Consider the following 25,350-nt stretch of genomic DNA (forward strand, 5'->3'; position numbering starts at 1 on the left):
AACGTCCACAGTAAGTGCGAGAGATGTTCGACAGGGTTCTGCTGCTGAGGTCGGATCAGGGCCGTGTCGATCGGTTGTAGGAAAATACCTGTTCCTCAATCTGAAGCAAAAATAGAAAGTAAAATGCTGGAAACATGTCAAAGGGAACAGTGATATCATTTCAGGTCAAGGAGCACTTCAATGGAAGTCTTCCAACGAAGGATTTGGACTGAAATGTTGACTCTGTGTGTGTGTCTCTCTCTCTTTTTTCTTTTGCTCTTTTTCTCTTTCTCTCTCTCTCTTTCCCTCTCTCCCCCAATCTCTCTTTCTCTCTCTCTCTCTCTCTCTCTCTCTCCCCGCAGATGCTGCCTGACCTGCTGAATGTTTCTCGCATTTCCTGATATCAGATTTGTGGCATCAGCAGACATTGGTTTTCACATCTATTGATGTGACTTTAATGACAGTGGTTTGGGGGAGTTGCTGTTGCCAGCCTTTCAATCCAGATTATACTTAATCACTTGAAATTGAAATTCCTAACTTCCACGCTGGAATTTGAACTCACGTCACTGATCGACAGTCAAGACAAGATTCCTAGGTTCTACTGCAGATGCCAGTTTATAAAATATGACACAAAATGCAGGAGTAAGTCAGCGGGTCAGGCAGCATCTCTGGAAAACATGGATAGGTGATGTTTCGGATCAGGACACTTCCACACAACTGCTGATGCACTTGGGGACAGGGATGGGATCTATGAATTTGTCTTACCCCTACCCATACTTCACCCCTCAGTTTCTATTCACAGAACATAGAGCACGGCAGCACAGGAACAGACTCTTCTGCTCACAATGTTTGTGCTGACATAATTTCCAGTGATGTAATCTGCCTGTACATGATCCATATCCCTCTATTCCCTGCACTTCCCTACGTCCATCTAAAAGCCTCTTAAATGCCACCATCGTATCAGCCTCCGCTACCACCTCTAGCAGTGCGTTCCATGCCCCCTCCACCCTCTGTGTAATAAACTTGCACCGCACATCCCCATTAAACTTTCTCCCACTCACCTTATAGCTATGCCCTCTATTGTTGGACATTTCCACCCTGGGAAAAAGATTCTGACTGTCTACCCTATTGATGCCTCTCATCATTTTACATTCCTCTATCAAGTCTCCCCTCGACCTCCGACATTCCAGAGAAATTATTACCTTTGACTTCAAGGAAAATTTTTAATGGAATTCTTGTAGTTTAACTTAAAGAAACCACACTGGCACAGCAGTAGAGTTGCTGCCTTATGCCCGTCCCACTTAGGAAACCTGAACGGAAACCTCTGGAGATTTTGCGCCCCACCCAAGGTTTCCGTGCGGTTCCCGGAGGTTGCAGGTGGTTGCCGGAGGTTGCAGGTTGTGGAAGCAGGTAGGGAGACTGACAAAAACCTCCGGGAACCACACGGAAACCTTGGGTGGGGCGCAAAGTCTCCCGAGGTTTCCATTCAGGTTTCCTAAGCGGGACAGGGGCATAACTGCGTCATTGACCCGGGTTCGATCCTGACTACAGGTGCTGTCTGTACGGAGTTTGTATGTTCTCCCTGTGGCTGCGTAGGTTTCCTCCTACATTGCAAGGATGAGCATCTTTACAGATTAATTGACCTCTGTAAATTACTGGTGTGTAGCACAGATACTCCTTAATCCAGGCACCATTCTGGTAAACCTCCTCTGCAACTTCTCCAAAGGCTACCACATCCCGCCTGTAATGCGGCAACCAGACCTGCATGCAATACTCCAGATGCGGCCTGACCAACGTCATGCAGTTCCGAGGTTCCGATCCAGGAATGTCATTTCCCAGATTCCAGCTGATCCCAGCCATCGTCTCCAAATCTCACCTTGACCTCACTCAATCCCTTTGCATTTTAACATTGCTTTCATACAGTTAATAACATGAAATAATGTTTTTGTTAAATGTCCTACTATATAATTAGCAGTACCAGAATGAGAAAATATTAACAACACTTAATATATTTGATGTCTTGCATATAAAAGTATTAACTAAGATGTTCATATCTCTGTGAAAGATGAAGTCTCTCAAGATTATAACTCGTATACTCACCATAACCCAGGCTTATTTTTAGCAGTATGCCATATAGCATGTTTGCCAGTTATGTATGACTTGTCTGGCAACTTTATTTTGCCTTAAGGGCACTGAAGTTCTATTAAATTATGCAAATCATTTTTTTAATAAAGTCTAAACTTTAATTCTTTTGAGTGCTGCAATATCCTGGCATTTGTTGGTACAGCTTTGTTCGAACTTACACAGTAAATGTGTTTCATTCAATGATTCAATGATACTTAAAGCAGTTGGATGGAGTCAGAGACTCATACAACATGGAAACAGGCCCTTCAGCCCACCGTATCCATGCCGGCTATCTATACTAATCCCATTTACCAACACTTAGAGTAATTGAATCATACAACACGGATACAGGCCCTTCAGCCCAACCCAACCATGCACATGTGTGTCACAATTGTGCATTATCACATGTGTGTTGTGAATGTCTGTTGTCAGTGTGTATTGTCAGTGCACGCTTGAAAGTATGAGTTTTGTCAATGTGTGTGTGAGAGTGTGTGTGTTGTAAGTGTGTGTCGGTGCCAATGTCTACTGTATGTGTGTGTGTGCTTTCCATGTGTGCGGGAGCGTGAGACAGTGTGCGTGTGAGTGTGTATGAGAGTGTGAGAGCAGGCGTGAGAAAGTGTTTGTGAGTTTGTGTGTGAGAGAGTGCATGTGTGTGAGTGTGTGAGAGAGTGCATGTGTGCGAGTGTGTGAGTGAGTGCATGTGTGCGAGTGTGTGAGTGTGGGTGTGAGTTATTGTGTCGGGGTACTTTTGAGTGGGGAACTTTCTGTTTAGACTCACACGGTGAACACGTAACCAGTGTGGACGGAACATCCATCAGTGTCCAAGGCAACACTTGCTAAGGAGGCCAGCGTCTCGGTGGGACGGGGCGAGCAGTAACTCCCGCCCCTGGGCCGGACGCAGATGTTGCTGGCATCCCTTTCTCGCCCTGTCGAAGAGCCGAGAACCATTGTCTTGTCAAAGCAATAACGCGGGGGTTTCCTGACGAAAGCCATGGGCGAGCAGTTAGATTGGGAAACGATGCTGGAGCCATCCCTTCATCCCCACTTAGAGGCAAACACCACCTGCATGGTGTATGCAGCATACAACGGAGGCGGCAGTGATTGGAGAGGGCCAGCGATCCACACACCACTGCCTGATCCCAGAACGACCCAAAGCTCTCTGTTGTAGAGGAAGTGTAACGCTGAAGGAATGCAGGAATCATTACGGCCAATTTGTACGCAGCAAGCTCCTGCAAAGAACAAGATTACAATGAGGGCCAGATAACCTTCCTTAATGATTTGGGCTGAGAGATTAATCTTGGCCAGGAACCTGCCTGCTTTATATCAAAGTACAGCCATGGGATCTTACTTTAGTTTAGTTTAGAAATACAGCGTATTTCAGCTCACCGAGTCCACACCAACCAGCGATCACTGTACGATACCAGACACTGGGGACAATTTACAGAAACCAATTAACCTACAAACCCACAGGTCTTCGTGTGGGAGGAAACAGGAGTATCCGGAGAATACCCACGCGGTCACAGGGACAACGTACAAATGCCGTACAGACAGCACCCGTAGGCAGAATTGAACCCGGGTCTCTGGCGCTGTGAGGCAGCAACTCTACTGCTGCGCCACTGTGTTGTCAGACAAATACTTTGCTCCCTTTTTTGTTAATTTCTTCCATACCACCACTAATCAGTGAAAATAAAATAAAATGTCTTCTCATCTTCCTCCCCTTGCCTCGGGGCTGGTTTCATTTCCAACCTGCGGCCATAACCTGGGTGAATCAATCAGCATAAATCTCCATCTCCCCCAGACACTGCACCTGGTCCCCTGACTCCCCTCCACCTCCCGTCTTCACTGGGAAAATCAATTCAGCTCTGTGGGTCAATTAACAGAGGACCAAGCTGTTGTGTCTTTGGGGTGGCGAGCTTTGAGTGGAGGGGGTCTCATGTTACCAATTCCTCCCCCCTGCTGAACTCCTGGGACAAACATCACCTCACCCTGTGGCATCAGGCCTGTCTCCTGCCCGAGGACATGCCTGCTGATTGCTGCGGTGTCGAGTTTAGTTTGGTTCAGTTTAGAGATGCAGCGTGGAAACTGGCCCTTCAGCCCATCGAGTCCGTGCTGATCAGCAATCACCCCTTACACTAACACTATCCTACACACTAGGGCCAATTTACAGAAGGCGATTAACCTACAATCCTGCACGTCTGTGGAGTGTGGGAGGAGACCAGAGCACCCGGAGAAAACCCACAGGGTCATTGGGAGAACGTACAAACTCCATACAGACAGCACCCAGAGTCGGGATTGAACCCGGGTCTCTGGCGCTGTGAGGCAGCAACTCTACCGCTGCGTCAGTGTACCACCCCTTGTCTCTTGAAATGATGTTAATCACTAGTGTCAGGTCTAACAAAATAAGAGGGGCCACTTGATGCCTCTGAGCATTACCCCATATCGGGTGACTGGTCTGCGCTGCCACAAGCAGTCAAACTGCGGCTTGTGGTCACGTTTCATCAGATCAGACATCTGAAGGAGGGTCGCTGAGGAAAAAGGATCAACGCAGTGAAAACAAACAAGGGTAGGGTTCAGCTGAGCGCTGATGAGAGCTTCCAGGCCTGTCCAGGCAGCGAGCAGAGCCGATGAATGAAGCTAGTTATTCCTTCGCCACACGCAAACGTCCCAAGACTTGGTCAGAGGGAGTCTAACCGATCGTGACACAGTTTGAGGAAAGTGCAAAACTTTTACAAATTCGGGAAGATTAATATACAGGCATCGGATTCACCAATGTCAGGGGTTCGCGGGTGTCAGGGGAGAAGGCAGGAGAATGGGGTTGAGAGGGAAAGATAGACCAGCCATGAGTGAATGACAGAGTGGACGATGCGCCGAATGGCCTAATACTACTCCTGGAACATGAATTTATGAATGCAAAAACCTTTGGCCTTTCTCTGAAACAGAACCAGGTATATAAAATTGTCTGAAGATAGACACAAAGTGCTGGAGTAACTCAGCGGGTCAGGCAGCACCTCTGGAGATAAACGATGCAGAAGAGTCACGACCCGAAACGTCACCCATCCTTTTTCTCCAGAGATGCTGCCTGACCCACATGAGAAACTCCAGCACTTTGTGTCTATCTTCTGTACATACCAGCATCTGCAGTTCCTCTCTACACATGAATCTGCTCTTTAACTTTGGGGTGTAGAAGAGGTTTAGCAGAATGCTGCCTTGATTAGAGGATAGTATCTGTAAGTAGAGGTTGGTCAAACTTGGATTGTTTTCTTCACAGTGTCGGAGGTTGAGTGGAGACCTGATGGAGACTCCTTGACTATATTCAATCGCACTTTACTGGACTTTATCTTGCAGTAAACGTTATTCCCTTTATCCTGTATCTGTGCACTGTGGACGGTTCGATTGTAATCATGTATAGTCTTTCTACTGACTGGATAGCACGCACCAAAAATGCTTTTCACTGCACCTCAGTCCACGTGACAATAAACTAAACTGAACTAAACTGGAAATACATAAAATTATAAGCGGCAAACATGGGGTGGACAGTGAAAGATGGGAGGCACAGTGTCGCAGCTGTGTTACAGTCTCGAACACACGCCAAGGAATAATATCCCAGCTTGTCCATCCAATCCCCCCTTATAACTCGGTCCCTCGAGTCCTCATAACTCTTCTCTGCACTATTTCCAGCTGAATTTCTGCTTTTCTATAACAATGTGATTAATACTGAACACAATATACAAATTAAATTTTTACATTTACCAAGACAATTAACCTACAAACCTGTATGTCTTTGGAGTATGGGAGAAAACCGAAGATCTCAGAGAAAACCCACGCAGGTCACGGGGTGAACGTACAAACTCCGTACAGACAGCACCCGTAGCCGGGATCGAACCCGGGTCTCGGGATGCTGCATTCGCTGTAAGGCAGCAACTCTACCGCTGCGCCACCTGCCTTGCAGCTCCAGAGACCCAGGTTCAATCCTGACTATGGGTGCTATCTGTATGGAGTTTGTACCTTCTCCCTGTGACCTGTGTGAGTTTTTTCTGGGTGCCCTGATTTCATCCCACATTCCAAAGACGTACAGGTTTGTAGGGTAATTGGCTGTGGTAAATTTGTAAATTGTCCCTAGTGTGTAGGATAGTGTCAATGTGCGTGGATTGCTGGTCGGCGTGGACTCAGTGTGGCGAAGAGCCTGTTTCTGCATTGTATCTCTAAACTAAACTTCAAACTAAGCTAAACTAAACTAAACTAAACTAAACTAAACACTCCAAATGTGGCCTCACCAGCATCTTATACGACCCAAACATAACATCTCAACTTCTGTAGTCAAAGCGCTGACTGAAGAATGCCATCGTGCCAAATGCCTTCGTTGCTGCTGTGTCCCTCTGTGACGCCACTGTCTGGGGAGCGTGTGCTTGTACTCTTACATCCCACTGTTCCATTTCCACCTGCTCTCCTCGAATATCTTGTTCACTACTTCAAAAAACTCAATCAAGTTTGTGAGACATGATCACCCACACACAAAATCATGCTGATTATCCCTAATCAACCCCTGTCTTTTCGAATTCATGTTTATCTTACCTATTGGATTCCCCTTCAGTAACTTCGCTGTTACCACAGATGTTAGGCTTACTGGTATAATGTCGCTTAAATAAAGAAAATTCCCTCCTTAAACCACTCTGCCTTTCTTTGCTCAATCAAAATACACGTTGGAGCCAGAGTATGCATTGTGTTAGTACATGGAACAGTACAGCATAGGAACAGGCCCTTCAGCTGACTGACAACGATGCCCGCACGTGATCCATATCCCTCCATTCCATTCATATCCATGTGCCTATGTCTTAAACACCACTATCGTATCTGCCTCCACCACCACCCTTACATAGAAACATAGAAAATAGGTGCAGGAGTAGGCCATTCGGCCCTTCGAGCCTGCACCGCCATTCAATGTGATCATGGCTGATCATCCAACTCAGTATCCTGTACCTGCCTTCTCTCCATACCCCCTGATCCCTTTAGCCACAAGGGCCACATCTAACTCCCTCTTAAATATAGCCAATGAACTGACCTCAACTACCTTCTGTGGCAGAGAGTTCCAGAGATTCACCACTCTCTGTGTGAAAAATGTTTTTCTCATCTCGGTCCTAAAAGATTTCCCCCTTATCCGTAAACTGTGACCCCTTGTTCTGGACTTCCCCAACATCGGGAACAATCTTCCTGCATCTAGCCTGTCCAACCCCTTAAGAATTTTGTAAGTTTCTATAAGATCCTCCCTCAATCTTCTAAATTCTAGCGAGTACAAGCCGAGACTATCCAGTCTTTCTTCATATGAAAGTCCTGACATCCCAGGAATCAGTCTGGTGAACCTTCCCTGTACTCCCTCTATGGCAAGAATGTCTTGGCAGTATGTTCCAGGCATCTGCCACTCTGTGTAAAAAACTTGCCCCGCACATCTCCTTTAAACTTTGTCATGCTCAGCTTAAAACTATGCCGACCATCTAAACTAGGTCCATTTCCCGCATTTCGCCCATATCCCTCGAAACCTTTCCTATCCATGCCCCTGTCCAAATGTCTTTTAAATGGTGTTATAGTTTGGTGTAGTCTAGTTTATTGTCACGTATGCCCAGTGAACAGTGGTACAGTGAAAAGCTTTTGTTGCGTGCGAACCAGTCATCGGAAAGACTATCTATAATTACAACAGAGCCGTCCACAGTGTACAGATACATGATAAAGGGAATAACGAGAATAAGGTTTAGTGCAAGATAAAGTCCAGTAAAGTCTGACTGGAGATAGTCCGAGGGTCTCCAATGAGGTAGGTAGTAGCTCAGGACAGTTCTCTGTATAGTACCCGCATCATTCATTTCACCCCTGCCATTGGGTAGAAGATACAGGAGCCTGAAAAATGTAACGTCTACGATCAGGAACAGCTTCTTCTCCACTAGGCTATTAAACACTACAACCTCCAATTAGGCTCTGAACTACGTTGACGTGTGTGGGGGGTGCAATTTATTTGTCTCTGCACTATTATTGTTTGTTTCTATTTATATATAGAAGTCTCCTTACTGGTCTGGTCCCCTGCTCCCACAAGAAAAAAGATACAAAGTGCTGGAGTAATGCCAGGGGTTGTGGATAACCCTGATAGGCTCGACAATCAGATTTTATTTCCCCAGGATGGAAAGATCAAACACTAGACAGTGTAGGACGGAACTACAGATACTTCTATCCAGTCACCCACAACCTCTTGTGTTACTCCAGCACTTTGTATCTTTTTTAGGTGACATTTCGGGTCAAGACCATTCTTCAGACTCACCAAATGTTTAGGAAGGAACTGCAGGTGCTGGTTACTGCTGACACTAGAGGGTACAGCTTGAAGGTGAGAAGGGTAACATTTAAAGGAAAGACACAAAGTGCTGGAGTAACTCAGCAGGTCAGGCAGCATCCACGGATAGGTGATGTTTTGGGTCGGGATCCTCTCTTAACCCTCCTTGATTAGGAATAATCAGTAGTTTTCCCTAATCTGCATCTGCAGTTCCTTATTTCTAAAGTTTAAAGGAGATGTGCAGGGCATGGTTTTTTTTCACACAGAGGGTGCTGGGCACCAGGAACGAACTGCTGGAGGTGGTGGCTGAAGCTGATACTATAGTGGCATTTAAAACACTTTTGGATAGGCACATGGATATGCAGGGAATGGAGGGATATGGGTTATGTGCAGGTTGATAAGTGATGATCTTGGCATCATGTTTGGCACAGACATTGTGGGCTGAAGGGCCTGCTCTTGTGCTGCGGTGTTCTATATTCTACCTTAACGGGTCTGGCAGCCTCTCTGGAGAACATAGATCGGTGACATTTCAGGTCGGGCTCCTTCTGTATAAAGGTCCTGACCCAAAATGTAATCTGAAGGAGGGTTCTAATTTGAAACGTCACCTATCCATGTTTTCCAGAACGTTGTGTTTTTTTTTGTAAACGAGCACCTGCAGTTCCTTGTTTCCACATTCCCCTGGTCCCAGAGCCTGGTAGGCACTGCCACCTGGAGGCCACCCTCGCTCCCTACAGCTGGAGGCTGCTCAGACAAGATCACTGTGTCTCTCACCCACACTGGTCAGAGCAAGGGAGAGAACTGATCAGGGTCCCAGTGAGTGAGATAATTCACATTAAAACTATTTATCTAAACAATAATAAATATTGTTGTTTACTACTCAGATAGGGATTGTGGAAGAGTAGCTGAGGTGGATGTAGTCCAATTTATTTCACAAACCAGACTCCCCACCATCACTGTCTATACGATGGGTCCCTCTACACAGGGATTCTCCCCCTCTACATTGGGGATCTTGGGTGGAGGGTATTGCACCGAGGAGTTCCCTGCAACCTGTTTCTCTCGCGGTTCACAGACTCGCCAGCCGCCTGCCACTTTTGCGGGCTGGAAGAGTCTGTGTACCACGTGTACATGGAGTGCGTGAGGCTGCATCCACTGTTTGAATATCTAAAGGGGCTGCTCCTTGCCTTCTGGCTGCATTTTTCACCCACCATCCTCATCTTTGGACACCCTGTGCGTAGGGGAGAGGGTAGGGCTGAAGATGTCCTAGTTGGGTTGCTCCTGGGCCTGGCCAAGCTGGCCATCCGCGAGTCAAGGCGCCAGACAGTGGAGGGCTCTACCCGAGCCGGCTGCCTGCACCTTTTCCGGGGATATGTCCGTGCTCGGGTGCGGATGGAAAGGGAATACGCTCTGTCCACGGGCACCCTGAGGGAGTTCCGGGACCGCTGGGCACCGAGGGGGGTTGAATGTATCCTGGACAAGGATTGCAATATAGTTGTTTAGCAGTTGCTTAGCATATTTGTTCGTCTTGTATTATGGTGGTGTTTTGTTTTATTGTATTGTAAATACTATTTTAATATTTGAATAAATATTTTTGATTAAAAACATTTTTTTTTAAATAAACCTACCTCATTGAGTTCCTTGCACTTTTTAAATATCTGCTCTTTCTTTATAACTGTAACACAGTGATGGCGCTCCGTGATGTCTTACGGAGTTTATACATTCTTCCTTTGACCGCGTGGGTTTTCTCCGGGTGCTCTGGTTTCCTCCCACATTACAAATTAACCATTCCAGGTTTGTAGGCTTCATTGGCTTCAGTAAAATTGTAAATTGTCCCTAGTGTGTAGAATAGTGTTAATGTATGGTGTGATCGCTGGGCGGTACGGACTCAATGGGCTGAAGGGCCTGTTTCCGTGCTGAATCTCTCAACTATACTAAACTAAAGTAAACAATATTCTGCCCGCTGGTATTTTTCTCTTTGCACTGCCTGTTGTGCTTGTGTGTAGCTTGGTTGTAGTCATGTATTGTATGATTTGACTGGATAGCACGCAAACACGGTTTTTCACTGAATCTCAGTACACGTGACAATAACAAAGCAATAACAATATCACAGAGTTGTACAGTGACAAGAATCAAGAACGTTTAATTGCTGCATGCACCCGGGGACAGGAACATTGAAATTCATAAATTCCTATAGGAGCAGAATTAGACCATTCGGCCCATCAAGTCTACTCCGCCATTCAATTGTGGCTGATCTATCTTTCCCTCTCAGCCCCATTCTCCTGCCTTCTCCCCATAACCCCTGACACCAGTACTAATCAAAATTCTGTCAACCTCTGCCTTAAAAATATCCTTTGACTTGGCCTCCACAGCCGTCTGTGGCAATGAATTCCACTGATTCACCACCCTCGGACTAAAGAAATTCCGTCTCATCTTCTTCCTAGAAGTACGACCTTTTATTTCTGAGGCTATGGCCTCTGGTCCTAGACTCTCCCACAAGAGGAAGCATCCCCTCCACATTCACTCTATCCAGGCCTTACTTGCTGCAGCTTTACATGCGCATTAATGCAGCAACACAACAAATAAATATACAATAACTAACATTAAGATACATTATCAGTAATACTACGAAACCAGACCACAATAGCGCAATCCGAAGTATGTGCCGCACCGTATATAAAGTCCATGGTAGTTTTACTGCCGAGGTAGAGTTGTGGTAGGTTTGTGGCAGTGTGGTCCACAAGTCTGATAAGCAGCTGTCCTTGCACCTGGAGATCACAGTTTTAAGGTTCCTGTATCTTCTTCCCAATGGTAGCAGTGAGATGAGAGTGTGGCCAGGGTGGTGTGGGTCTATTGATATTGGCCGCCTTCTTGAGTCAGCGCCTCCTGTAGATCCCCTCAATGGTGGGGAGGTCAGTACCCGTAATGGACCGGGCAATGTCCACCACATTCCGCAGCCTCCTGCTTTCTTAGTTTAGTGTATTTTAGCGCGGAAACATGCCCTTCAGCCCACTGAGCCCACGCCGACCAGAGGTCCCTGTACACTAGCACTATCCTACACACACCAGGGACAATTTGCAATATTTACCGAAGCCAATTAACCCACAGACCTGCAGGTCTTTAGAGTGTGGGAGGAAACCAGAGCACCCGGAGAAAACCCACCTGGTCATGGGGAGAACGTGCAAACTCCGAACAGGCAGCATCCGTAGTCAGGGTCGAACCGGTTCTCTGGCGCTGTGAGGCAGCAGCAACTCTACCGCTGCGCCACCGTGCAACCCCCGTCTGGGGCGTTCGATTTACCAAACCAAGCCGTGGTGCAATCAGTCAGTGCGTTCTCCAGTGACTCCCGTCAGACAGCATCTCTGGAGAAAAGGAATAGGTGACATTTCAGGTCAAGTCCCTTCTTCAGACTGATAGATAAGACAGATAAGGCCAGAACAGAACAGGGCCGGTAACAGATGACCCCAGGAAGGGTGGAGTCTATAACGGCCCATTGTTGCCTGGGGAAGATGTGCAGGGATACAAGGATGTGAACAGTGGAAGCCAATTAACCCAGTAGGATGACTAGGGTGGGTGACCGGGGGGGGGGGGGGGGGGGGGGGGGGGGGGGGTGAGGAACGCAGGAGTTACTTGAAATTAGACAAATCAATGTCCGTACCACTGGCTTGAGATGAGAGCATGGCCAGGGTGGTGTGGGTCTCTGATGATGCTGACTGCCTTTTTGAGGCAGCGCCTCATGTGGATCCCTTCAATGGCGGGGAGCTCAGTGCAACCTTTCCCCTTGCTTGGGGGTGATGTGCGGGCGGATTGTGTTGAAACCCTGTGATGGAATTCACCTCCGTAACGAAGGGTCTGTGTCAAAGCTATCATCACTCAGTCACTCCAAACCAACACACATCTGCTTTCAATTCCAACTCCTTCCAGCCGCAGAAATCTGTCTCGGTTTTATTCCTGGTGAAACGCTTTTTCTGCTTGACTGTTTAGTTTAGTTTAGTTTATTGTCATGTGGTACAGTGAAAAGCTTTTTTGTTGCGTGCTCTCCAGTCAGCGGAAAGAGCACACATGATTTTCACTGTAATTCACATGTGTCAATAAACTAAACTAAACTACGATTACTTATTTAAATGTTATTTAGATGACGTCCAGTAAAGTCCTATTAAAGATAGTCCGAGGCTCTCCAATGAGGTAGATAATAGTTCAGGACTGCTCTCTAGTTGGTGGTAGGATGGTCCAAATGCCAGCTGGGAAGAAACTGTTCCTTTGTTGCAAAAATACTTTTCATGATAACAAACAAACTGTCCACAGTGTACAGATACAGGATAATGGGAATAACGTTTAGTGTAAGATAATGTCCGATTAAAGATAGTTCATAGTTCTCCAACGAGGTGGATATATGTTCAGGACCACTCTTTACTTGGTGATAGGATGGTCCAGTTGCCTGATAACAAATGGGAAGAAGCTGTCCCTGAACCTGGAGGTGTGCGTTTCCACCTTCTGTACCTCTTGCCTGATGGAAGAGGGGAGAAGAGGGAGTGTCTGGGGTGAGATTGGTCCTTGATTATGCTGGTGGCCTTGTCGAGGCAACGTGAAGTGTAGATGGAGTCAATGGAAGGGCGGTTGGCTTGCGTGCATCCACAATTCTTTGCAATTCCTTGCGGTCTTGGATGGAGCTGTTCCTAAACCATGCTGTGATGCATCCCGATAAAATGCTTTCCACGGCGCATCTGTAAGAAGCACTGGGAATTCTGGTGGTGGAACTGACAGCAAGCAGTGGCCGTCTCAACACTGGTGGGATGAAGGGGGTTGCAAACTGGGAGCTTCCCCTCTTCCGACAGCCTACAGATGGCACAGCCTCAGAATAAATGGACATACCTTCAGAATGAAGATGCAGAGGAATTGCTGTAGCCAGAGGGTGGTGAATCTGTGGAACTCAATGCCACAGACGGCGGTGGAGGCAAAGTCAATGGGTATTTCTAAAGCGGAGATTGATAGGTTCTTGAAAAGGAGGGACCACAAAGGTTACGGGAGATGACTGGAGAATGGAACTGAGAGGGACAAATAGGTTAGCCATCATTGAATGGCGGAGTATACTCGATGGGCCGAATGGCCTAATTCTGCTCCTAAGTCTTATTTTCTTATGGTTGCCATTGGCCAGTGTAAGGAAGTTGCAGACTGATATCCTAGGATTTTTCATCTGACCTAACCTCTCCCTCTTCATCATTGACTTGAAAGATACAGCTTGGAAACAAGCCCTTCGGCCCACTGAATCCATGCTGACCATTGTGTTTAAGAAGGAACTGCAGATGCTGGAAAATCGAAGGTACACAAAAATACTGGAGAAACTCAGCGGGTGCAGCAGCATCTATGGAGCAAAGGAGATAGGCAACGTTTCGGACCGAAACCCTTCTTCAGACTGATAGGGGGTGGGGGGAGGCGGGGAGAAGAAAGGGAAAAGGAGGAGACAGCCCGAGGGCTGAGGAAGGGGAGGAGACAGCAAGGGCTAACAAAATTGTGAGAATTCAATGTTCATGCCACCAGGATGCTGACTCCCCAAGCGGAATATGAGGTGCTGTTCCTCCAATTTCCGGTGTTGCTCACTCTGGCCGTGGTGGAGGCCCAGGACAGAGAGATCGGATACGGAGTGGGAGGGGAAGTTGAAGTGCTGAGCCACCTGGGAGGTCAGGTTGGTTAATGCGGACCGAGCGGAGGTGTTCGGCGAAACGATCGCCAAGCGTACACTTGGTCTCACCGATATAGATCAGCTGACATCTAGAGCAGCAGATGCAATAGATGAGGTTGGAGGAGGTGCAGGTGACCCTCTGTCGCACCTGGTACAACTGCTTGGGTCCGTGAATGGAGTCGAGGGGGGAGGTAAAGCGACAAGTGTAGCATCTATTGCGGTTGCAAGGGAAAGTGCCCGGAGAAGGGGTGGTGCGGGAGGGAAGGGAAGAATTGACAAGGGAGTTACGGAGGGAGGGGTCTTTGCGGAAGGCAGACAGGGGGGGAGATGGGAAGATGTGGCGAGTGGTGGGGTCACGTTGGAGGTGGCGAAACTGACGGAGGACTATTTGTTGTATGTGCTGGCTAATGGGGTGAAAGGTGAGGACCAGGGGGACTCTGCCCTTGTTGCGGGTGGGGGGGTGGGGAGAGAGAGCAGTGTTACGGGGTATGGATGAGACCCTGGTGCGAGCCTGATCTATAGTAGGGGAGGGGAACCCCCGTTCCCTGAAGAATGAGGACATTTGCGATGCCCTCTTTCCCTTGCAACTGCAAGAGATGCTACACTTATCGCTTTACCTCCTCCCCGCTGAGTTTCTCCAGCAGTTTTGTGTACCATGCTGACCATTGATCACTTGTCCACACTAGTTCGATGTTATCCCACTTTTGTATCCCTACACACTCCCTACACACTAGGGGCAATTTGACAGAGGCCAAATAACTTACAAACCCACACGTTCAGTTTAGTTTAGAGATACAGCGTGGAAACAGGCCTCTACGGCCCACCGAGGTCACGCCTGACCAGCGATCACCGGTACACACTAGTTTTATCCTGGACACATAGGGATAACTTTACAAAAGACAATTAACCCACAAACACGCATGTTTTTGGAGTGTGGGAGGAAACCGGAGAAAACCCATGTGGTCACCGGGAGAACGTACAATCTCCACACACAGGCAGCGCCCACGGTCAGGGTGGAAGCCGGGTCTCTGGTGCTGTGAGGCAGCAGCTCTACCAACTGCGCCACTTGTTTTCAACCAGTAAATCCTTTGTCTGTGAAATTCTTCTGTGTTACTACGAGCAAAGCAGCCTCCCTTCCCATCGTCTCTATGTACACTTCACGTTGCCTTGGGAAAGCAGCCAGCATAATCAAGGCCGAGACTCTTCCAGCTTTCTACCCTCCCCCTCCTCACCCTACTCCAAAGCGAGGTCGCAACTCGAAAAGGCATCAATCCATTTCCACCGCCGGGTGCTGCCTCCCCGCTGACTTTGGGCTTTTAGACTTTGGAGTTTGGAGATACAGAACGGAAACAGGCCCTTCAGGCCAACGAGTCTGCACCGACCAGTGATCAGCCCGTACACCAGCGCTACCCTCTGCACCTGGGACAATTTTTACAATTTTACCAAAGCCAATTAACCTACAAACCTGCACGTGCGTGGAGTGCGAGAGGAAACTGGAGCACCCGGAGAAAACCTATGCGGCCACATGAAGAACGTACAAACTCCATACAGACAGCAACCCATAGTCAGGATCGAACCCGGGTCACCAACAAGGTAAGGCAGCAACTCTACCGCTGCACCACCGTGCCGCCCTGTGCTGTGTTCTCTATTTGCTCTAGATTCCAGCATCCGCACTTTTATGCATCACCACTCAATCCCCGGCCATTCCCTCTTCTCCCCTCTCCCGTCAGGCTAGCGATACAAAAAGCTGGAAAGCACGGAACAGCTTCTTCCCCTTTGTTATCAGTGTACTGAACGTACCTGCTAAGTCAATTATCAACCAACCAGGCCAAGTTTCAAACTTACCAAAGGACTCTGCTTTTGTGTTGCCAAGGCTACGCCCAAAATTGGCCCAGACCCATTTTAATTCATTATTGCTGTGCTACCAGCCCAGTTTGCCAGCTATCCCTGACAAATACCACTGGAGACACAAGGAACTTCAGACGCTAGAACCTTGAGCAAAATACAAAGTCCAGGAGGAACTCAGCAGATCAGACAGCATAGAGTCATACTTGCCCCGCACGTCTCCCTTTCAGTTCCCCGATAACTGTTCAGTTACCTGACAATAGCCGGCAAGAAACTGCCCCTGAATCTGGAGGTATGTGTTTTCACACTTCTGTATCGCTTGCCTGATGGGAGAGAGGAGAGGAAGGAGTGACCGGGGTGAGACTGGTTCTTGATTATGTTGCCGGCACTTGCTGAGATAGCATGATGTGTAAATGGAAACAGGCCCTTCGGCCCAACTTGCCCACACTGACCAACATGTCCCATCTACACTAGTCACAACTGGCTGTGTTTGGCCCATATCCCATCGAAACCTACCCTATCCACGTACCTGTCTAAATGTTTCTTAAACGTTGTGATAGTACCTGGCTCTGCTACTTCCTCCATCACAGCTCATTCCATTCACCCACCAACCTTTGTGCAGGTTTGCAGGCCCATTGTAATTTGCCCCTCGTATGTAATGAGTGGATGAGAAAGCAGGATAGCATAGAACTAGTGTGGACAGATAATCGATGGTTGGTGTCAAGTTGGTGGCACCAAAGGCCCTGTTTCCACACTGTATCTCTAAACGAAAATATATTTCTGATGTACGATTTGTTTAAATTAAGTATTATGTGCGGTACGTAATCCTAGAGGGGTCACGAAATGTTCAGTAATGTTCTTAATCAACATTAATTATTGTCAGATCTGCTAGAAATGATCCAAATAGTAAAGTGATCTTGTTTTAAGATTATTTTTCTGTACCTTAATTACCCAGGATTACAGGATTAATGTTCCGTGAATGTCTTTAGTTGCTAAAGAAACCTTGCGGGAGATTGGTTTTCTTTCTAATTATATATTTTTTAATTTATTTTCCGTGACAACCTGATTGCAGGTTAGAATCTGTCAAACAATAACTGGTATTAACCAACATTTTCCAGGTTACATACGTTGAATCATTGGGATTATTATCCCAATATTTATTTGATCTCAACTTCCTCGTTCAAACTTGACGGCTTTTTGGAATGTGAGGGTTCAGTGGGAAGGCCAGCATTTGCAACGTAGAACGTAGAACAATACACCATAGGAACAGGCCCTTCGGCCCACAATGTCCATGCTGAACATTATGCCACGTTAAATTTCCTCAGCGTGATCCATATCGCTCCATTTCCAGCATATCCATGCGCCTATCCAAAAGCCTCTTAAACGTCACTACCATATCTGCCTCCACCACCAGCCCTGGCACCACTTACCAGGCGCCCACTACACTCTGTGTAGAAAACTTGCCCCGCACATCTCCCTTAAGCTTTGCTCCTCTCGTCTTAAAGCCATGCTCTCGAGTCGTTGACATTTCCACCCTGGGAAAAGGTTCTGACTTTCTACTCTATCTATGCCTCTCATAATTTGACTTACTTCTACCAGGTTTCCCCTCAGCTTCCAACACACCAGAGAAAACAAAGTTTGTTCAACCTCGCCTTCTTGCTATTACCATCTAACCCTGGTATCATCCCAGGTAAACCTCCTCTGCATCCTCTCCAAAGCTGCACACCCTTCCTGAGTTACTCCAGCACTCTGTGCCTTTTTTTGTAAACCAGCATCTGGAGCTCATTGTTTCTAAAGTTTAAAGGATACATGTGGAACGAGTTTTTGACACAGTGGGTGGTGGGTGCCTGGTGTATGCTGCCAGGGGTGGAGGCAGATACAGTCGTGGCGGTTAAGAGGCTTTTGGATAGGCACATGGATATGCAGGGAATGGAGGGTTATGGATCAGGTACAGGCAGAAGAGATTAGTTTATGTTCAGTACCGACCTTGTGGGCTGAAGGGCCTATTCCTGCGCTGTACCGTTCTATGTTCAATGAAAAAGAAAGGTGAGGAGAAGGGGGAGTTTGTTAGTTACCTATAATTGGAGAATTCAATGTTCATACCATTGGGTTGTAAGGTATGCAAGCAAAATGGTTTAGTTTAGTTTAGTTTATTATTCTCACGTGAACCCAGGAACAGTGAAAAATTTTTTATTGCGTGTTATCAAGTCTGCAGAAAGACTATACATGATTCCAATCAAGACGCCCACTGTGTACAGATGCAGGATAAAGTGTATAACATTTAGTGCAAGATAAATTCCAGTAAAGTCTGGTTAAACTGAGTCGTGAGATGCTGTTCCTCCAGTTTGCCTCCACCTGACATTGTGTTCAGTACAGACATTGTGGGCTGAAGGGCCTGTTCCTGTGCTGTACTGTTCTAAGTTCTATGTTCTATACCTGCTTCGGATTGTATTGTTTTATGAACAGAATCCAGATTCTTCAGAACCCCTGTTTAGCTTTGAATGTCACATATTCCGGAGTTACAGTCAGATCAGCCGCAACCTCACTGAACGACAATGCAGTCTGGAAGGGCTGAATATCCTTCTTGTCTCCTCGGGCGACCACCCCGCTGAGAAACAAATAGACAAGAGCAGAGTGAAACTTAGCCCGAGGCAGGCGGGATCTGTGTTCTTTGTGGGAGTTCACACTATTGTGTGCTTGTTGGTCACCTGATTATAATACGACATTATCAAGATTTGGAGGAAGCACAAATCTGGGCTGTAAAACCCACAGGGTAAACGACAACTGAGGTATGTGGTAGAAGTGGACTTTAACTCTTCAGACTGCCACACTCTATCCGAAGCGATGAGGAAACACATCTCGACATACATATCCTCGTGAAACAGCTTGGCAAGAGGAAATTACTTTCTAAAAATGCTGAACCATCGAGCAAAATCTGCGAGGTAAATCATTTACCAAGGGAACGAACAGAACGGGGTTTTGCTGAGGAGCTGAACAGAATAGAGTGAGTGCTGCCGTTTAAACTGCTGTTGGGCTAACATTTTTATACTTGAACACGTGAGAGGAGTTTTGATCAAAGTTGTGCTGTGGAACAAAGACTAAGAGTTTGTCAGGAAGCGACAAGGAAGATCGACCTTCCTATTATACACAAAGCGCTGGAGTAACTCAGCAGGTCAGGCAGCTTCTCTGGAGAATAGGATATGTATAACGGGTCAGGCTACTACTTCAGATTTGTCTACAAACCAGCATCTTTGAAAAAAACAAAGAACTGCAGATGTTTAAGAAGGAACTGCAGATGCTGGAAAATCGAAGGTAGACAAAAATGCTGGAGAAACTCAGCGGGTGAGGCAGCATCTATGGAGCGAAGGAAATAGGCAACGAAATAGGCAACGTTTCGGGTCTGAAGAAGGGTTTCGACCCAAATCGTTGCCTATTTCCCTCGCTCCATAGGTGCTAGCCTCACCCGCTGAATTTGGGGGGAAAGGAGAGAAATAGGTGGGAGTCCAGGTTGGGCCCAGGGGAGGGATGGGGAGGTAGGGGGTGGGGATAGTTAGAAGTTATCTAAAATTGGAGAATTCAATGTTCATACCGTGGGGTTGTAAGTTACCCATGAAGAATATGAGATCCATCTGCAGCTCTTTGTTTCTACAGCCTTCCTATTAGTGTAGATGCTGGTTTACACCGAAGATAGACACAGAGTAACAGCAGGTCAGGCAGCATCTCTGAAGAAAAGGAATAGGTGACGTTTCGGGTCATGATGAGGAGCATGGATAAAGTTAACTCTCACAGTAACTTTGTGGTTTAGGGCAGCACAGTGGAGCAGCAGTAGTTTTGCTGCCTTGCAGTGCCAGAGACCTGGGTTTGATCCTGACCAGGGATGCTGTCTGTACGGAGTTTGTACATTCTCCCTGTGACCCTGTGGGTTTTTTCCCGTAGTCCAAAGATGTACAAGTTTGTAGGTCAATTGGCTTTGGTAAAAATTGTAAAGTGTGTAGGATAGTGCTAGTGTACAGGGTGGTGTGGACTAATCGAGCCAAAGGGCCTCTTTACACACTGTATCTCTAAAGTTTAAAAGTAAAGTCTAAAGGATTCTAAAACTCTTCAGACAAGGGGCCGCCACCTGAAATGTCACCTATTCCTTTTCTCCAGAGCTGCTGCCTGACCCACTGAGTAACTCCAGCAGCTTTGGTATAAGCCAGCATCTGCAATTCATTTTTATTACAGCTCGCTAATGTTTATTTGTTTGTCTCTTTAGTTTGTGAATCAAACTCCATCCCAGACACTCAGTCCAGTCTTTGCAGCTTTAAACCAAACACCCCTGACAGGGAGAGAGTGTTCTCGCCCAGACAATACGTGGCTGTGAAGAGGGAAGAGAGATTTGCTAACGTTGGCGGATCCCTTTGCGATGGTCATGGCTTTCTGGAGGCTCCTGTCTCCTTTCAGATGTGAACTGGCGGTGCTTGCCATCCTTGCCTTCTCCACGTCTGCCTCTTCTGATAAAGACTGCAACAAGATGGAGGGCTTCTCCGCTGAGCTGCCCGAACCTCAGTACAACGGCAACGCCAAACCCATCGCTGGCGGGATGGCCACCTTTCACAACATGGTGCACAGCTTCCTCAACACCGTACAGCCCAACCCCTTCCCAACTGGTGAGTAAACTCCTGCTGATCAGATAAGCATGACGCGAGCAGGGGAATGGAAAAGTACCATTGGGTCACAAAGTCTATGGAACAAGCTGCCATAGGGGGTAATTGAGGCCGGTATTATAACAACATTTGAAAGACACTTGGATAGGTACATGGATAGGAAACCTTTAGAGGGATGTGGAGCATGGAAACAGGCTCTTTGGCCTAGCTCGTCAATGCCAAACTAGCTGCCACATCTAAGATAGTCCCACCTGCCCCGTTTGACCCATGTAAACTCTAAACCTTTCCTATCCATGTACCTACCCAACTGTCTTTTAAATACTATTAAAGGACCTGCCTGAACTACCTCCTCTGGCAGCTCATTCCATAAACCCACCACCCTCTGAGTAAAAAAGTTGCCAGAGTTTCTTATGTATTTCCCCCTCACCTTAAGCACCGATACCAAACACCTTAAATCTCAAAATTAAAATAAACGTAACTATGTCCTTTGCTATAGTTTCCACCTAGTCTGCACCGACCCGTACACTAGCTCTATCCTACACACTAGGGACAATTTACAGAAGCCAATTAACCTACAAACCTGCACGTCTTTGGAATGTGGGAGGCACAGTGGTGCAGCGGTGGAGTTGTTGCCTTACACCGCCAGAGATCGGGGTTGGATCTTGACTACAGGTGCTGTCTGCACCGAGTTTGCAATTTTAATTGGCTTCTATAAATTGTCCCTAGTGTGTAAAATAAAACTAGTGCACAGGTGACTGGTGTTTGGTGTGGACTTGGTGGGCCGAAGGGCCTGTTTCCACCCTGTATCTAAACCTAACTAGTGTAAAATATTAAAATACCATAAGGGATTAACCAACTCTTAGTGAAGTTGAACGTAAGAGTATATGATAATTGTATCTCTAAACTGAGGCCTGTATGTTTTATAAAATTGGAGCATAACCTCTCGGCTCTTGTAGCTGATGCCCTGACTAAGGAATGGCAATATCCAACAGGCCTTCTTTACCAGGAGATACAAGGAACTGCAGATGCAGGTTTATAAAAGAAAGACAAAGTGCTGGAGTAACTCAGCGGGTCAGGCAGCATATCTGGCCCTCTTAATTCCCTGTAACATGTTCTCACACACACTTCCCAATTCACCATCCCTCAAATCTCCTACTGCTCATGTACATAGAGAGAAGACCTTACAATGGCCAATTAACAGCGGCCACGGTGGTGCAGCGGTAGAGTTGCTGCCTTACAGTGAATGTAGCGCCGGACACCCGGGTTCGATCCCAACTATGGGGGCTGTCTGTACGGAGTTTGCACATTCTCCCGTGACCTGCGTGGGTTTTCTCCGAGATCTTTGGTTACCTCACACACTCCAAAGACGTACATGTTTGTAGGTTAATTGGCTTGGTAAATGTAAAAATTGTCCCAAGTGGGTGCAGGAGAGTGTTAATACGTGGGGATCGCTGGTAGGTGCAGCCCCAGTGGGCCGAAGGGCCTGTTTCCGCGCTGTATCTCTAAAAGAACAAAAACATTTAAACCTACCTACCCGTGCATCTTTGAGGTGTCTTCAGGAAGTCATGATGCAGATACGTCTATGGGACTTTGGTCAGGCCACATTTGGAGCATTGTGTGCAGTTCTGATCGTTCCATTCCAGGAAGCTTTGTGGAGGCTTTGGAAAGGTTGCAGAGGAGGTTTAGCACCATTTTGCCTGGATTATGGGGGTTATTAGCTACAGGGAGAGTTTGGAGAGTTTTGGATTGTTTTCTCTGGAAGGCTGGAGGTTGAGAGGAGACCTAATAGAAGTGTATTAGTTTAAGAATAAGGGGTAGGCCATTTAGGACTGAGATGAGGGAAAACTCTTTCACCCAGAGAGTTGCGAATCTGTGGAATTCTCTCCCACAGTAGGCAGTGGAGGCCAATTCACTGGATGTTTTCAGGAGAGAGTTAGATTTAGCTCTTAAGGCTAACGGAAACAAGGGATATGGGAAGAAAGCAGGAATGGGGTACTGATTTTGAATGATCAGCCATGATCATATTGAATGGCATTGCTGGCTCGAAGGGCCATTGTAACTGCACCTATTTTCTATGTTTCTATTTAAAATTATGAGAGGAATAGATGGGATAGACAGTCAGAATCTTTTTTCCAGGGTGGAAATACCCATCACTAGGGGACATAGTTACAAGGTGAAAGGGGCAAAGTTTAAAGAAGATGTGTGGGGCATGTTATTGTCACAGAGGGTGGTGAGTGACTGGAACACGTTAACAGAGGTGGTGATGGAGGCTGATACGATCGGGGCAGTCTGAAAATGCACATGGATATGCAGGGATATGCAAGGAATGGAGGGATATGGGTTATGTGCAGGCAGATAAGAGTTAGTCTAGACATTATGTTTGGCATGGATATTGTGGGCTGAAGGGCCTGTTCCGGTGCTGTATTGTTCTATGTTCTACATTCTATATCTTATTATAGTACCCTTGTTAAGGGATTGGACACACTAGATGCAGGAACCCAGAGGGTTGTGAATTTGTGGAATTCTCTGCCTCAGAAGGCAGTGGAGGCCAATTCACTGGATGCATTCAAAAGAGAGTTAGATAGAGCTCTTAGGGCTAGTGGAATCAAAGGATATGGGGAGAAAGCAGCAAAGGGGTACTGATTGTGGATGATCAGCCATGATCATATTGGATGGCTGTGCTGGCTCAAAGGGCCGAATTACCTACTCCTGCACCTATTGTCTACATATCTATGTATCTATGTACCTCCTCAACTAATACCTGGCAGTTCCTTCCATACACCCATACCCTGCCTGTGAAAAAGATGCCCCTCAAGTGGTTAAATCTTTCCCATCTAACCTTAAATCTATGCCCCCTGGTTCTTGATTCCCCAATTCTGGGGGAAATATTTTGTGCATTCACCCTATCTATTCCTCTCATGGTTTTATACACCGCTGTAAGATCACCCCTCAGCCTCCTGCGCTCTATGGCAGTAAGCGCTAGCCTGCCCAGCCTCTGCCTGAAGTTCAGAGCCATAGTGGGTCTGAATATCCCTGGTTTCAAGAAAATATCTGGAAACCAGCATTTCCACAAACACCATTCCTCATATTCTTCGATCATCAAAATGGCAGCACAGTGGCGCAGCGGTAGAGTTGCTGCCTCACGGTGCCAGAGATCCTGGTTCGAACCTGACTACTGGTTCTGTCTGTATAAAGTTTGTACGTTCTCCCTGTGACCCCGTCAGTTTTCTCCGGGTGCTCCGGTTTCATCCCAAAGACCTGCCTGTTTGTAGGTTAATTGGCTTCTGCAAATTGCCCCTAGTGTGCAGGAAGGTGTTAGTGTACGCGTGATTGCTGGTCAGTGCACTATCGCTGGGCCAAAAGGCCTGTTTCCATGCTTTATCTCTAAACTAAACTAAACTAAACTAAACTAATCACATACACAGTAGGAGCAAGGTACACACACGGATTAATCTACAAATCTGCGCATCTCTAGGGTGTGAGAGAAAATCGGAACGCCAGGGCAGTTTACTTTGGACTTTGCTTTTGACTTTAGAGATACAGTGTTGAAACAGGCGCCGACCAACAATCATTGGGTACATTAGCACTATCCTACACACTAGGGAAATTTACAATTCACAGAAGCCAAATAACCTGACAACTTGCATGTCTTAGGAGTGTGGGAGGAAACCGGAGCACCTGGAGAAAACCCACGCGCTCACAGTGAGAATGTATAAACTGTGTACGAACTGCATCCGTAGTCAGAATCAAACTCGGGTGTCTGGCGCTGTGAGATCTGTGGAATTTGTTGCCACAAACAGCAGTGGAAGCCAAGTCATTGGGTATTTTCAAAGTGGAAATTGATAGGTTCTTGATTAATGTGCATCAAAGGTTACGGAGCGAAGGCAGGAGAATGGGGTTGAGAGGCAAAATAGATCAGCCATAATTGAATGGTGGTGTGGACTCGATGGGCCAAATGGCCTAATGCTACTGTTCAAGAAGGAACTGCAGATGCTGGAAAATCGAAGGTACGCAAAAATGCTGTAGAAACTCAGTGGGTGCAGCAGCACCTATGGAGCGAAGGAAATAGGCAACGTTTCGGGCTGAAACCCTTCTTCAGTCTTATTTCCTTCGCTCCATAGATGCTGCTGCACCCGCTGAGTTTCTCCAGCATTTTTGTGTACCTTGGCCTAATTCTACTTATGTCTTAGGATCTTATGATCTTGTGACCATTTGCTTCTTTTCCTCAGCATCAGGCTTCTGAAGGGTCCTTCCATAAGCTAGGGTACTGTCCGGTTCACCTCTACCCCATTGCGGACATTGGACTTTGTCTATGGAACAGATGCGCTACAATGTTGTATTCTGCACTCTGTATCTTCCCCTTTGCTCAAACTATTGTACTTGAGTTTGATTAGATTGTGTATATGTACTGGTATTACCTGACCGGTTTGGATAGCATGCAAAACAAAGCTTTTCACTGACCCTCAGTGTACACGCAACGTTACTTAACCTAAAACCAAACATAAACCTACACCGCGGTAAAAGAACGTTACAGGAAGGGTGTGAGGGGATGGTGTGTAAGGATGTTGTCAGGAATGGTCAGTTCTGAGCAACTGTTTGTTGGGCTGATGTTTACTTTGGACGTCTGACAGTGGAACTGTGCAAAGTTCAATGGCTGAAAGAACTGGGAACACCTATTTCCTTTGCCAGTGAATGCAACAGGTTTTTCAAGGAAGTGGACCCTTGGTTTAAATATTTCATAACTCTGAACGTCTTAAGTTTAGCTTAGCGTG

At 46.8% G+C, this 25,350-nt stretch overlaps 1 protein-coding gene and 1 long non-coding RNA gene across 7 annotated transcripts in view; one reads left to right on the plus strand and one right to left on the minus strand.

Moving 5' to 3' along the window:
* Positions 1-15,401: 15,401 nt before the first annotated feature.
* On the minus strand, positions 15,402-21,152 carry LOC116981223. The gene is made up of 3 exons (XR_004414188.1): positions 21,119-21,152; positions 17,915-17,918; positions 15,402-15,498 (listed from the first exon to the last, which is right to left on the minus strand). It is a non-coding gene; the product is annotated as an uncharacterized LOC116981223 (long non-coding RNA).
* The window catches only part of LOC116981222 (prominin-1-A-like), a 50,075-nt gene continuing 43,291 nt past the window's right edge, over positions 18,567-25,350 (plus strand). For 4 of the 6 annotated variants that reach the window (XM_033034076.1, XM_033034071.1, XM_033034074.1 and 1 more), the window contains exons 1-2: positions 18,567-18,874; positions 20,188-20,581. In XM_033034076.1, the coding sequence (XP_032889967.1) occupies positions 20,338-20,581 (244 nt within the window). In that variant the 5' untranslated portion in view covers positions 18,567-18,874; positions 20,188-20,337. Of the gene's footprint in view, positions 18,937-18,989; positions 19,105-20,187; positions 20,582-25,350 lie in introns of those variants that run through there. The other 2 variants (XM_033034072.1, XM_033034073.1) reach the window with 2 other exon arrangements.

The sequence above is a fragment of the Amblyraja radiata genome, chromosome 15 (genome assembly GCF_010909765.2).
Source record: "Amblyraja radiata isolate CabotCenter1 chromosome 15, sAmbRad1.1.pri, whole genome shotgun sequence".
NCBI classification, from domain to species: domain Eukaryota; kingdom Metazoa; phylum Chordata; class Chondrichthyes; order Rajiformes; family Rajidae; genus Amblyraja; species Amblyraja radiata.